General features: G+C 38.2%; 3 protein-coding genes across 4 annotated transcripts in view; all 3 read left to right on the top strand.

Moving 5' to 3' along the window:
* The window catches only part of nfe2l3 (nfe2 like bZIP transcription factor 3), a 9,394-nt gene extending 4,858 nt beyond the window's left edge, over positions 1–4,536 (top strand). For both annotated transcript variants that reach the window (XM_014011225.1, XM_014011226.1), the window contains 3 exons: positions 554–664; positions 824–1,295; positions 1,859–4,536. In XM_014011225.1, coding sequence (XP_013866679.1) covers positions 554–664; positions 824–1,295; positions 1,859–2,622 — 1,347 coding nt within the window. In that variant the 3' untranslated portion in view covers positions 2,623–4,536. The remainder of the gene's footprint in view (positions 1–553; positions 665–823; positions 1,296–1,858) is intronic.
* Positions 4,537–5,569: 1,033 nt separating this feature from the next.
* Positions 5,570–9,077, top strand: cbx3a (chromobox homolog 3a (HP1 gamma homolog, Drosophila)). Its single transcript, XM_014011224.1, has 5 exons — positions 5,570–5,668; positions 6,328–6,478; positions 6,669–6,825; positions 7,090–7,184; positions 8,290–9,077. The coding sequence occupies exons 2-5, from the start codon at positions 6,336–6,338 to the stop codon at positions 8,411–8,413; spliced, it is 519 nt and encodes a 172-aa protein (XP_013866678.1). The 5' UTR covers positions 5,570–5,668; positions 6,328–6,335; the 3' UTR covers positions 8,414–9,077.
* Positions 9,078–10,632: 1,555 nt separating this feature from the next.
* snx10a (sorting nexin 10a) overlaps positions 10,633–12,324 on the top strand; it is a 2,481-nt gene continuing 789 nt past the window's right edge. The window contains exons 1-4 of the mRNA XM_014011222.1: positions 10,633–10,905; positions 11,834–11,876; positions 11,966–12,052; positions 12,118–12,218. Of these exons, the coding sequence (XP_013866676.1) occupies positions 11,847–11,876; positions 11,966–12,052; positions 12,118–12,218 (218 nt within the window). The 5' untranslated portion in view covers positions 10,633–10,905; positions 11,834–11,846. The remainder of the gene's footprint in view (positions 10,906–11,833; positions 11,877–11,965; positions 12,053–12,117; positions 12,219–12,324) is intronic.

Genomic DNA, 12,324 nt, shown 5'->3' with positions numbered 1-12,324 from the left:
TTTGGTCCGGACCAAACAATTGGACCAAAGGACTTTCCTGGTCTGAATGCACCCTAAAATATAGTACCACTGATAAGGAACAAGCTTCTGTTTAAACCTGTGACGCTGCCATTATGGTCAACTTCCGGTTTGTCGATGTCACGTGAAAACTCTCTTGTGCATTATGATGAAGGCACCAGAACATTATGTAATGATTATGTTGCAACATTTACAGCAGTTTAAAATAAATATTCTTTAGAAAACTGTCTGTTCCAATATGTGCATACCAAACCRCATTCTGTACATGGCTCAATAACATGACTTTGTTGTATTAGTTCAGGAGGAAGTAAACTGACCTGTTTGATGTCCATATCTTCCATTCACCCACCAGTTTCTTGCCACATGATACTGTACGTGTAGAATAGGAAAACGTGTTCTTCTCAAAATTCAACAACTGGACCTAACTGATCCAAGCATCCAAGTGTTTGAAAAAGAAGAGGCAATGCATTATGTCATCTGCATTTTTGACAAAAAAAAATCAATAGTTGACATTATTTTTTGTCTTATTTTCCAGAGCCTGTTTGATGGTAACCCTATATTATCTGACCTAGAGCATCGTTATGCTTCTCCTCCTTCTTCCACTGTTGTCGACTGGAGCAATTTACTCTCCGTTACAGACTTTGACGTAAGTTTTTGGACTTGTTTGACATTTTAATCGGCATGTAAAATGGCAGTTAAAAACTTAGGTTGGGATACCAAAGTGTTTTTTTTTTTTTTTTGTGGAAATTAATTTTCAAAGCTATGAGGAATGAATACCATCTAAAATATACTGATTCTTGTGCAGGAGCTGGACTCGCTTGTTAACCTGTCAGAGCTTGATGCTGACATCACCAGCGCCATCAGCCAGGATGTTAGTTTGCACGATGCTACAGTAAGCAGTGCCGGGGCATTTGGCGCTGGGTCCGGAAGATCTGAATCCAGGACTGTCGCCCAACAGCGAAGAACCCTCCTACGGCTGGAATTGCTGAACTCCACGCTTTCGGATGCATCACCAGGGATGGCCGTGGGCCTCGCAGCACTCCCTTTTGCCTCGGTGTGTAATTTAACGGGAAATGCCTCGTCGCAGAGTTTGTTGGGCGGCTGTCTGGATGAGGCCGTGTTTGACCAGATCAATCAGCTGGGTTTGGAAGGCCTGGACTCTATTGACAATCAGCTGATGAACTCTCTGGGCTGCGTAGACTCGCAGGGCCTTGAGGACTTGGACTCTGATTCAGGACTCTCCTTGGAGAGCAGCTATGGAGGACCAGCGTCTCCAGGTTAGTTCAGATCTTCACACGTAGTTGTATATTAGACATAGGGCTGGGTGATAAATCGATTTAAGCGATTAATTCGAATTTGCCATTTATAAAGATTTAATTTTGGGAAAAATCAAGATTTATTTTTTCTCACCAATACACTCTTTGGGGCTTCTGTAGTTCAGAGGTCACCCCACCTGTCCCTCAAGATGCTTTGTACATGACATGACAATATGACAGCTAGCAGAGAGGATCTACTTCCCAAAAAAGGCACTGTTTCTTCAGTTTTCTGGAACTGTTTAGGTTTTGCAAACTCAGACTTGGAGCAACAAACACCTCACTGCAAAATCTGTTTGAAGGCTCTTGCTACAAAAAAGCAGGAGTTCAACAGATTTGTTTCAACACCTGAAACAGAGGCACTCCATTAAGTGGGAAGCAAAATCGAATTTGGGTTGGAAAAAAATCGGAGATTTTTTTTTTTTTTTTTGGGGGGGGGCATATCGCCCAGCCCTACTTAGACGTGTATTTTTGTGGATAATAAACAATATAAAAGTTGTACGATCATTTATTCCTTATGCCTTCAGGCTCTTCAGAGATGTCATCATCATCGAGTTTGTACTGTGAGGATGAAGGAGGAGCCACAGGCTACAGCAGCGATGTGGATTCCTTACCCTCAAAAGGCATGATGGACCACACCACAGTGTGGCCACCTGTTGATCTGAGTGAGAATGTGTGGCATGACCACAGCTACTCATCTCCTGCTTTCCTCAACAAGCCTTCTTTAAAACTGCCCCAGAAAACAGAGGCTTTCAGCGATGATGACGACGACGGCTCACAGCTGGAAGAACGGGAGCTGAGTCGTGACGAGCTGCGCGCCCGGGCCATGTACATCCCGTTCTCCGTGCTGCAGATCGTCAACATGCCCGTGGAAGAGTTCATGGAGATCCTCGACGGTCACGGCTTCACCCCCGCACAGGTGACCCTGCTTCGGGACATCCGCCGGCGCGGCAAGAACAAGCTGGCGGCGCAAAACTGCCGCAAGCGCAAGCTAGACGCCATCACGGGACTCCAGGAGGAGGTGGAACGGTTGCAGGCTCAAAGGGACAGACTGCTGAGAGAGAAGCAGCTCACGGCGAAGACGATGGGCGCCGTCGGCCACCAGATCAGGCAGCTGACTAGAGACGTCCTGGCTCGGCTGAGAGATGGTTCTGGACTGCCCCTGAGCCCGGAGAGGTTTACCCTGCAGTGCGGGGCTAACGGAAGGGTTGTAATTCAGCCCATAAGACGCCCTGTCTCTGCATCAGCAGGCAACAAAACAGACAAGAGGAAGAAGGGAAAAAAGCAGTGATGCTTTATTTTCTGCTGAGACTTAAACTCTCAGGGTTTGTTTTTTCTTACTGAACTCAACTGACTCTGGTTTGGGGATTTTTCTTTTGGAAAAGTGTGGTTTCACTACTGTTTTGTGCTTAAATTGTCAGAAGCTGCAAAAGACACTCTGAACACAAATGAAATGCAAAAATCTGCAAATATTGAGAAATTTGTAGCTTACACACTGGACTTTCTGTGCTTCTTAAAGATGAGTGAGACTCGCAGGGTTTAAGGGAACAGTTCAGCCGCTGGAAACCGTATTGGTCTGTCTTTGTGCCTGTTAAGACTTAAATAAAATTGTTATAAGGTGTGACAGTTACTGGATAGAGAAATAAGTGGTGGGGCTGTTCTTGTTTGCTTTTAGTTTGGCCTTTTTTTATTTTTTACACTTTTTCAGTAGAAGTAGGAGGTGAAAGATTGTATTTATTGTGCTTTCCAAGGTTCTTGGAGCGCACATTTGTATTGTGAGACCTTCAAGGACCGCTTTTTTTCTAAATGGAAGTGTTAAGTCTAAGTGATTTAAAGCTTAAATCTCATATCTTTTGTTTACAGTGAGGTTTAAGATATTGAAGAGCAAGTTTTGTTGTTGAAATAAATAAATTTAAAAAACACTGTCACATAGTTGTCTTGATGACACACAGAATACCAATGATTAAAATGAAGAAGCCTTAATTAGTTTTTTGTTGTTTTGGATCAAAAGATAAATTCCATAAGAAAAAAAATAAAGTTTACCGTTGCAGGTTTTAAATTAACATYGATTGTTTTGAGCACGATTTAACAAATCTTTTCATGTATTGAGTTTTCGTGTGATTGCATTCTACCTCACACTTCAGTTTTTGTTCTGGCAAGATTTAAACAAGCTATTGTTCTCACCTGAAAGTCTTCGTAAATGTGACTTTTGGTTGACAAAAACTACCAAAAACTGCAGTTACAGCTGGTTGGAAGGGCTGTATGTGTATTTTGGTTTTTTGGTTTTTTGGGGTGGGTGAATTGCAGAGTTCATCAGAAATCAATGGGAACACTGCTGATGGTTAAAATGAGTGAGATTGCTAATCTTCGAAACACAAATTGACTTAACCTTTTTTTTAAACATACTTTGTACTTTTTGATCAAATTGAGATTTTTATGACTTGTTGAAATTTCTAGTAATTTTTTTTCAGCTCGTGTTTAACTTCTCGGAGAAGTTTGTTTCCCCGGTGAGGTTGTGTTCGGTACTTCAACAGCATATTTTTMCACAACCATTCTTGTATAGATTTACCTGGATGAACTAAAAGTGYTGTAAGCTGGACTGTGTCGAACAGATCCAGTGTGTGTACCTCTCAGAGGAAACAAATAGCATTTACAGCTCACTCGTACTGTTATGACAATCGTTTGAAGGTTTGTGTTGCTGTATTTGTTCAAAACTTTAGAATTTTTACTCTTCCGTGCATCGATTTTTCGTCTCATCTGTCAGAAATCCCACCTTCCTCCCCAAACTGACACAACACACCTGCTGCTGGTAAGACATGGACTCATAAATGTTCTCAACACAAACTCACTCTGAAGTTATGTTTGAACTATCCCTTTAATTGCACTTGCTTCTTTTTAACGTTTCCTTTGCTGTACAACTCTTTAATCTGAGTGTTGCTTATTTATATGTTCGAGATGATCAGAGATTGATGTGTGAGAGGTTGTGTAATCCATTGCTACGCTGCTTTGCTGAGTGTCTGAAATAATTTGAGTGTGTGAGGTAGTTCATAGTGACCTAATATTTTCTTTTTGTTGTTCAGGTTTGGTCAAAAGTTTGCTTTTTCATCCTATTTTTTAATAAGTCACATTTGCTTGATTGAAGGGTGATTGTTCATGTTATAATTTTGAATAAATTTGATTTCTATAATAAACAAATATATAATTGTCTTGTTTTTGTTAAACTATTTAAAAAACCTCATTGGTGATAGTGTACCTGCAAATATTCAAGTTACATTTACCTCTATTCACTGTGCGGTTATGAATGAATCACAATTTAATTACTTTCTTGATACCAATTTATCAAAAGATCCCGTATAACTTAAAAAAATCAAGAAACGAGCTGAAACTTAATCTGTGTGTTTTTTTAACCACCAAATTTTATGACAAATAAATTTTTAAAAAATAGATCTGTTCAAATCATGTATTAAGCTTCTGAAATGGCATTTTTAAATGTTTGCTCAAAACATAAGCAGTTATGGTAGTTCACAAARGCAACATTTACATGATACTAAAGTGTTTAAAGATGTGTAAGTTGAAAAAAAACAGCCCAAGTTAGAACAGACTACCTACAGAAGAAATCACATTCTTTATGGTGAATGTGTTCAAATTTTTCAGAATAATATCACCTGTGCATTTATAAGCTAATATGTTTTCAGTATAAAGCCTAGCTGTAAGAACAAGAGGTGAAAGATCAAATTAGATTTCATTATTGCATCTATTTTATTAGCAAGATTCAAAAAGAAGAGACGAGACAAACGTGAAATCATATCTAATCTGTCCCTGGAGTGTCAGATTGATAAAACAAAGTAAACTGGCAGAAACTTGTATTGCTTAAAAAAACTTTCAAAAAAGCTATTACAACTATTATATTAAACTGTTATAAGCTCTTCTACCTTTCAAGATTTTAACAATGACGTTGGCCAAAAGAAAGACAATGAACTGTAACTTTTTTCTACAATGTTTTGTTTGTTTTGGTATTTTACGTCTTGCAAATTAAGTTTTTATAAAGTACATTCAGTGTTTTACTTTTAGCCATTATCTCTTTTTATGGGGCTTCTGTGTTTTATAGTTGGTGATTTAAAACGTTATTTTGATCAAGGCCTGTAAAACAGGGGCCTCCTGATACATCAGGCCCATGTTCTTGTGATRGTTTTGACCGTCTTTGCGTTTCCTTACGGGCTACCGTACATTGATTTGGCTTTAGCCCAGCCTCCCCGCCGCAGGAAAACAAAAAAGGATCTTGAGTGGCGGGCGGCGTGGTTATTGCAAATACGTGAAGTTTACCGCGCTGTTTCAAGGTATGTACGCATGCGATAACTGCTTGTTTTTCTTACTTTTATCTATCTCTAATCACTTTTTTTTTTTTTTGCTTCGGTGAACTATCTTCTAAAGCCAAATAATCTAAAAATGAGTGAACATCAACTTAATTTTCATGTTCGTGTGGCATACCAAGGCAGTTTGAGTATTCGTTCTCACAGCAGCAGCATTAGCTTCTATTGTTTGAGTACTACTGTATAGGTTCAGGCAGCTACATTCGTAGTGGTTATTTTTTTCTATATTTGCACTAGCTGGCTAATTTTTATATTGCCAAGTGTATTATTAAGTGAAATTGCGCTGTTTTTCGAACCACAAGCGTGCCTTACATGTAGCGCAAGAAAATGAGGGAAACTTTAAGCCGGCCTTGTTAGCRTTTTAGCTTACTTTGTTACGTTGTGACGGTGTTTGCTGGCCTTAAATGTAGTAACTCTGAGTTAATAAAAAATAATAAATTACAGTTCGAATGTTTTTGTCTGTGTGATTTAATAGGCCTTTATTACATTACGTCAACAATGACTGAGTTGAGGTTTTCTTTACTAGCGTTAGCTTTAGCATCTCCGGAGGAAAAGGATATTAGCGTGGTTGTTGTAAACGTGAAGCACGTTACCTTTTTCTACCTAATTGTTTTTTTTTTTTTAAGAGAACAAAATGGGCAAAAAACAGAACCCCAAAGGCAAGAAAGACGGCCAGACACAAGAGGAACCTGAAGAATTTGTTGTTGAAAAAGTGCTGGATCAGCGGCTGGTCAATGGAAAAGTGGAGTTCTTCCTGAAATGGAAAGGATTTACAGAGTGAGTTACCTGATGTTCTCTGTTCTTCTGTCTGAGACTAGTGCTTCCCTGGCTTAAGTTTGTGCCACATTTTTGTTTTCACTTGTAGTAACATGAAGCTGGCAGTCTTAATAATAATAATAATAATGTCCGAAAAAAATATTCATACTGAGAGATTTGGTTGTGTGCCATTTTAATTTTCCTCACTTAGGGCTGACAACACCTGGGAGCCTGAGGAGAACCTAGACTGCCCTGAATTGATTCAAGCCTTTCTGGATTCGCAGAAGGACATCAAGGAGAAACCTGCTGCTGTTAAGAGAAAGGCATCAACAGACGAGACATCGTCAGAACCCAAGAAGCAAGATGTGGTAAGATGATAAATAAATATACTGTGCCTCTCTAGCCTTTTCTTAGGAAGTCCCCCTATGTTTTAAATTGTCAGTACCTGACACAGCTTATTGTTGAGTTTTAAATAAATTTTCAAGGACTTGTCGTCAACCTTTAATATATATGTTTTTGTTATTATTATTATTATTGTTATTATTATTGTTGTTGTTGTTGTTTTGTCATTAGGGAAAATCAATTGTGAGAAAATTGATGAGTGTTCATGTTTTTGTTATCTTTATGTGTAGTCAGGGAAACCACGAGGCTTTGCTCGGAACCTTGACCCAGAACGAATCATTGGTGCAACAGACAGTAGTGGGGAGTTGATGTTTCTGATGAAATGGTGAGTATTAAATGTATACTTTTGTTYGGGTCAARCATWGCCTGGTTAAAACCAGACCCCTGTCCTTCMCTTTGCTTCGTACAAGGGTCTGGACTTGCTGCATAGAGAATTGTTTCTTACAGGGGGCGTGGCCTCTGCTGAAGCATGTGTATGTTGTCGCTGTGAAGGAGGCTAAGCTAAGAAGCTAACCAGAAATCGCGTGTGCTGTAAACAACCCTACTGAGAGGAGAAATAYACCGAGCTGAACGAGACRACTGTAAATGAGAGCTGCTGCTTTGTCAGACARATTTAWTTTAATTTGGAAGCCTTRTCAACACGGACTGGCKTCATTCACTTCCTCCACTGCYGTATGCTAAAMTAACTAGCAGACACTGYRCAGAACATCRACGTCGTTCAAAACTCCGCCTTCTGTTTGCTGATTGGCCCWGGTAAAATAAACTACAAGCWGACWCTGCGCAGAAATTTRACGTTCTGTTCTCTGATTGGCCCGGCTAAAAAWCTGCCAGYGAAATCCATCTCAATGGGAGAAGTCCCAGATGGAGCAGTGAAGGGAAACTAGAATTGAGCGGARCTGCGTAGGAARGCAAGAGCCAGGCTAGGTCAAGCATAAAGTTTTATACTTGCATCTGCATTTGAATTAATGTTACCCGTTTTTATATCATAAATGGAACATTATCAAAATCTTAAACTTCTGCCTCTTCAGTTTGGTTTWATATTTGTTTTCTCCACTGATTAGCATAACTGGGCTTTCAATTTTGTGTGTTATAAACTTCATGTGAGTTCTTCTGGCTCTCAAACACCAAGTTGTGACTTATTGTTTTGCCGTTAAATCTTAATTTTCATCACTCATTTGWGACAGTTTTTTTTAGTCTATACTCCTCATCTGTCTCACAAGGCATTTTTCCATTAGTCCTTGTGGCCCAAGTTCACCCCGGTTTCTGTAAACCTGAGAGCTGTGGGCCWATCGGGTTGGGCTGCTTGACCCGTTATGATATCAAAGCTGAAGCTCTTTCGATGAAGATTGTAATTTGCTGTGAGGCGGAATATCTGTCATTTGTTAATGCTTCCCATCACCTCAATTATTATTTTTTGGTTTCTTTTTCAGGAAAGACTCAGATGAAGCAGACTTGGTCCCAGCCCGCGAGGCCAACACTCGCTGCCCTCAGGTGGTCATATCTTTCTATGAGGAGCGACTGACGTGGCATTCCTGTCCAGAGGATGAAGCCTAGTAATTCTTGCTGTTCCTTTCACCTCCTCTGCCCTCTGGCCTGCATTTTAGCTTTAGCTAGTACCTTTAGATGTTTTTGAAACTGTTCAGCAACACTTTGCATTGTATGAGGAGGGATTTGTTCCTGTACATATATCAGATGTGTTTTTTGATGTATTTTCAGAAATTATCTGCTGTCCAAGCATGATTTCTTCTTTTTTTTTTAATTAATCTGTCTGCACTCCTACATRTTTCAATTGTAAGTTGTTACTGGAATATGTTAAGCGTTTGGCTTCACAAAAGTTTTTTTTTTCCTATAAGTGCTGACAGGTGTTCTTTAAGAGGATTTAGTTTACTGTTTGTAATTTCAGGGTCAAATAAAAGTTTTACATTTAAGTTTTGCAACTTAAATTGATTTTATATGGCTCCAAAGACACGTGTATGCAAAAATTAGACAAGAAAAATAGTTAGGTCTTAATGTTTGTCTAGGTACTCTGCAAGCCTTTAAAAGTTTTCACTTTCAAAACGAAGTTGCAGATCGTTTTCTATTGATTTTGTAAAGTTACTAGCAGATGTATAACTGAACAACTGTCAAAGTTTGGATGGCATTTCTGACACATTGTAGAGGTTATTGTTGCTATGAAAATCCCTTGGATAACTTTCCAATAAAGCTAATCTCAAAATGGTTTATTTCCATTTTTTTATTGTGAAATGTTGAGGAAATTTTTAAAAAAAATGGTTCAGTTATGCTGAGAAAGTGGAGAATTACAGAAAACATTCTTTAAAGTGATACTGGAGAAAAATGAAGGAAAAGAAAACCAAATKATTTTCTCCATTTCTTAAATCATGTCTGATCACTGATCAGTGTAACTCAGTCACCTCTTTAGGCTTTTATTTACAGTTTGAACACAAGATGGAGCTACATRGAGAAAACAAAAGGTAAACTATTGTAATAGCACTTTAGCATTTGACTTTTCTCCTCGTGACTCCTAAATGCATTTGGCAGCTGACAAATTCTTACTGCAAGTAAATAAATAAAAAGCTCTGACAAAAAAACTGACTATAGAACTGCTAGAGATGGAATATGGTTTTTTTAACTGAGCTGGATCTTACGGATGTGTTTTGTTTAAAGAGCAGTTTATGACAATTTTGTGTGCAACTGTTCCCATCAGTCATTTAAAAGACTTGGATCATTTATGTTCTTATACTCCCATTTGCCTATGTGACAGATATGTCCACTTTTTGAATTTTCCCACCCCGGTGATTACCTGTCAGTGACATCATCCAGAGGTGAATCTGGAACATTTTCACCATAACAGTTTGTAATTCTCCATAACTTCTCCAGTTGTGCACAAAAAAAAATAAAAAATTCTTGTGTTTGGTTTAGATCAGAGGTGCCCAAAGTGGGGCCCGCGGGCCAATTTTGGCCCGCTGAGCCATTTCATTTAGCCCACCAACAATTGTCCTGTTTACTAGGTTGTAATTATGTTAAGATTAAATATAAATAACAAGTAACCACAAGAGACATTTAGGTCAGATTTAAGTCCATATCTAGATTTTCACACTTTTATAAGACCATATATACTCAAATTTTAAAATATGAAAAGTCCCATGAGCATTTGCTGCCTGAGCATACGTTGAATTTTCTCCATGTCTATGGGCTGAAAAAAAAAAACTAAAGAATGTGGGCAACCACACCGGCTGATAGCTTAATGATAAAAAMTAAAACAACTTAAGTATTTGCATTTCTGATATTATTACRTTTGGCCCGCAGCCCTCAGATGGGTTTTAATTTTGGCCCTCTTAGGGAAAATGTTTGGGCACCCCTGGTTTAGGTATTCACTACATTTTATAAGCAGATTGGGAACAACAAATGTTTTAGACAAACTGAGGTAACAAACGAGTTTATTTCTCAAATGAAATTTATTAAATATTTTCACATTTGATTTTGTATTAATGAGATGGACAGGTTTAATTTCTCTTACTAACCTCAAACATTATTTGTGGATCCTAATTAAATAGCAGTGAAAAAGAAATGTCTTGACCTTTAAGCTATTTATTTATTATTTTATATTTTAGGCTAATATTATTTAAATCATAGCTTGTATAGATTCTACCTGCGACTTTCATAAAGAAAATAAAAGCAAAAAAAATTGTACCACGTCGTTCGACCAATCAGAAGATTTATTTCCCCACAGCGTCATTTATTTGGCCCCGCCCACCAGCTGAGACCATTTGAACTAAATGATTAAAGAAGCGGACAGGTGCGCTTTCAGGGTTCATCCAACAAGCTGCTCAGAGTTTTTTTTGGGCTGTTTTGGTTACGACTGACAATTCAAACATGAAGAAAGAAGAATTTGACACGTTTTAAGTGGAGTTTTGTTGATTTTTGTCAGCAGTGGGCCAGAAAAGGAGAACCCACTGAGTTTGGTATTAGCAGGGCTGAGCTTTGAGCCAGACCCTGGGTCGCTCACAAACACTGGAGTAAGTTTCTGAAAGTGAAGAGAAAAAAAGGTAGGATATAAAAATATTGCTTCTATTCCATTTACAGTTTTGTAAAATCTATTTAAAACAAAGTTTCGAACATCAGAATATAGGCACCCCTTTGTTTTGTTTGTGACATGCTTACATTTCTTAATATTTAATGCCCGTTGTGGAACATTTTTAATATAGTTTCTGCAATCTGTCCTTTTAACTTTCAGCGTCAAAAAATAATAATAAAATAAGGTGAATTGACATGAGTGAGACTTAATCTAAAGTCTTGTGACCTCACCACTGACCCAAAGCAGTCACAGGGATAAAAGTTGATATTTCTCTAAAACAGCACATGTGTTTTGTGTGAAGCTGAACCTGAACACAACAGTTAAGAGGATCAGTCACACCATCACAGAACATCTTGGTCCAAGAGGTCAATTATAGCTACACACAGACAATGGAGGAACGTTGTTCGCTCTCATTCGATCAGTTCAGCTTAAGTAGTAAATCATATCTCATTTGTTGTGAAGGGACACATGGTCCTGCAGATGTCCTTGCTGTCTTGTGAGGGACATTTTGTTTTGAACTTGCGTAATATTCAAATTTGTTTCAATAAGAAATTCTTAGTTTCTTTTTTTAAAGTAACATTAATTAGTTTGGTCAGTAGTAAACAAAAACTCACTTGTGAAGYGTTAATCCCCCCCACAAGCTTAACTCTCTGCCCTTTTGATCAGTATTATATCAGATCAGCTCCTTGTTTATGCTGTTGGGTATTATACCAGTAAAACATTGTTGCACAGAACAGATTGTCCTCAATCTTGGCATTAGGTTTTCAGAAATGCCCCCAATCAATGCATTCACATGCTGTCTTTATATTCTGTAGATAACTAAGTAAACAAGTCACATTTTTTTGGGCAACATTGCAAAACCTTTTGTTCAATAAAACCTGTTCTTGCTGCTTTCTCAGACTTTGTACCAAAATGGACAATATTCTGAATAATCTCTCAACTGTAAGTATTAAGAATGCTTATCCTGTTTAATAGTTGTTGATCTGTTGTATAACCGAGCTCCAGTTTACTTTTGTGTTTGAATTTTCTAGGAATTTGTCAGCATTTGTGTTCGAGATCCAAGGCTTCATGCGGATGATCTATGGCACACACATGTTGACTATGAGATCTGCTTGCATGTGAGTTCTGTTTTTTTTGAATACATTTGTTTGTATAATGACTAAAGTCTTATTTGTCTTTGCAGACTAAYAGTATGTGTTTCCGTAAGAAGACTTCCTGTGTGAGGCGGCGTTACAGTGAATTTGTTTGGCTACGCMACTGTTTGGAGCGAAACGCTCTGATCATGTAAGTTTCAAGCCTAAGCATGTCTGTTATCAGCATTGACTGTTTCAGTGCAGTAAAGTAGTTTCTTTTTTTTCTTTTTTTTTTCTTTTTTTTTTTTTTTTTTTTT

The sequence above is a fragment of the Austrofundulus limnaeus genome, unplaced genomic scaffold, assembly GCF_001266775.1.
Source record: "Austrofundulus limnaeus strain Quisiro unplaced genomic scaffold, Austrofundulus_limnaeus-1.0 Scaffold78, whole genome shotgun sequence".
Taxonomy (NCBI): domain Eukaryota; kingdom Metazoa; phylum Chordata; class Actinopteri; order Cyprinodontiformes; family Rivulidae; genus Austrofundulus; species Austrofundulus limnaeus.
Note: the sequence above shows the minus strand (reverse complement) of the source record. Positions and strands in the feature narration are given on the sequence as shown.

What these genes read in the sequence shown, in the direction of transcription:
- cbx3a (XM_014011224.1), top strand. Translation starts at nt 6,336, where the DNA reads ATGGGCAAAAAACAGAACCCCAAAGGCAAGAAAGACGGCCAGACACAA. An exon ending in AAATGGAAAGGATTTACAGA is followed by an intron (nt 6,479 to 6,668) that starts GTGAGTTACCTG and finishes TTCCTCACTTAG; the next exon opens with GGCTGACAACACCTGGGAGC. An exon ending in TTGATGTTTCTGATGAAATG is followed by an intron (nt 7,185 to 8,289) that starts GTGAGTATTAAA and finishes TTTCTTTTTCAG; the next exon opens with GAAAGACTCAGATGAAGCAG.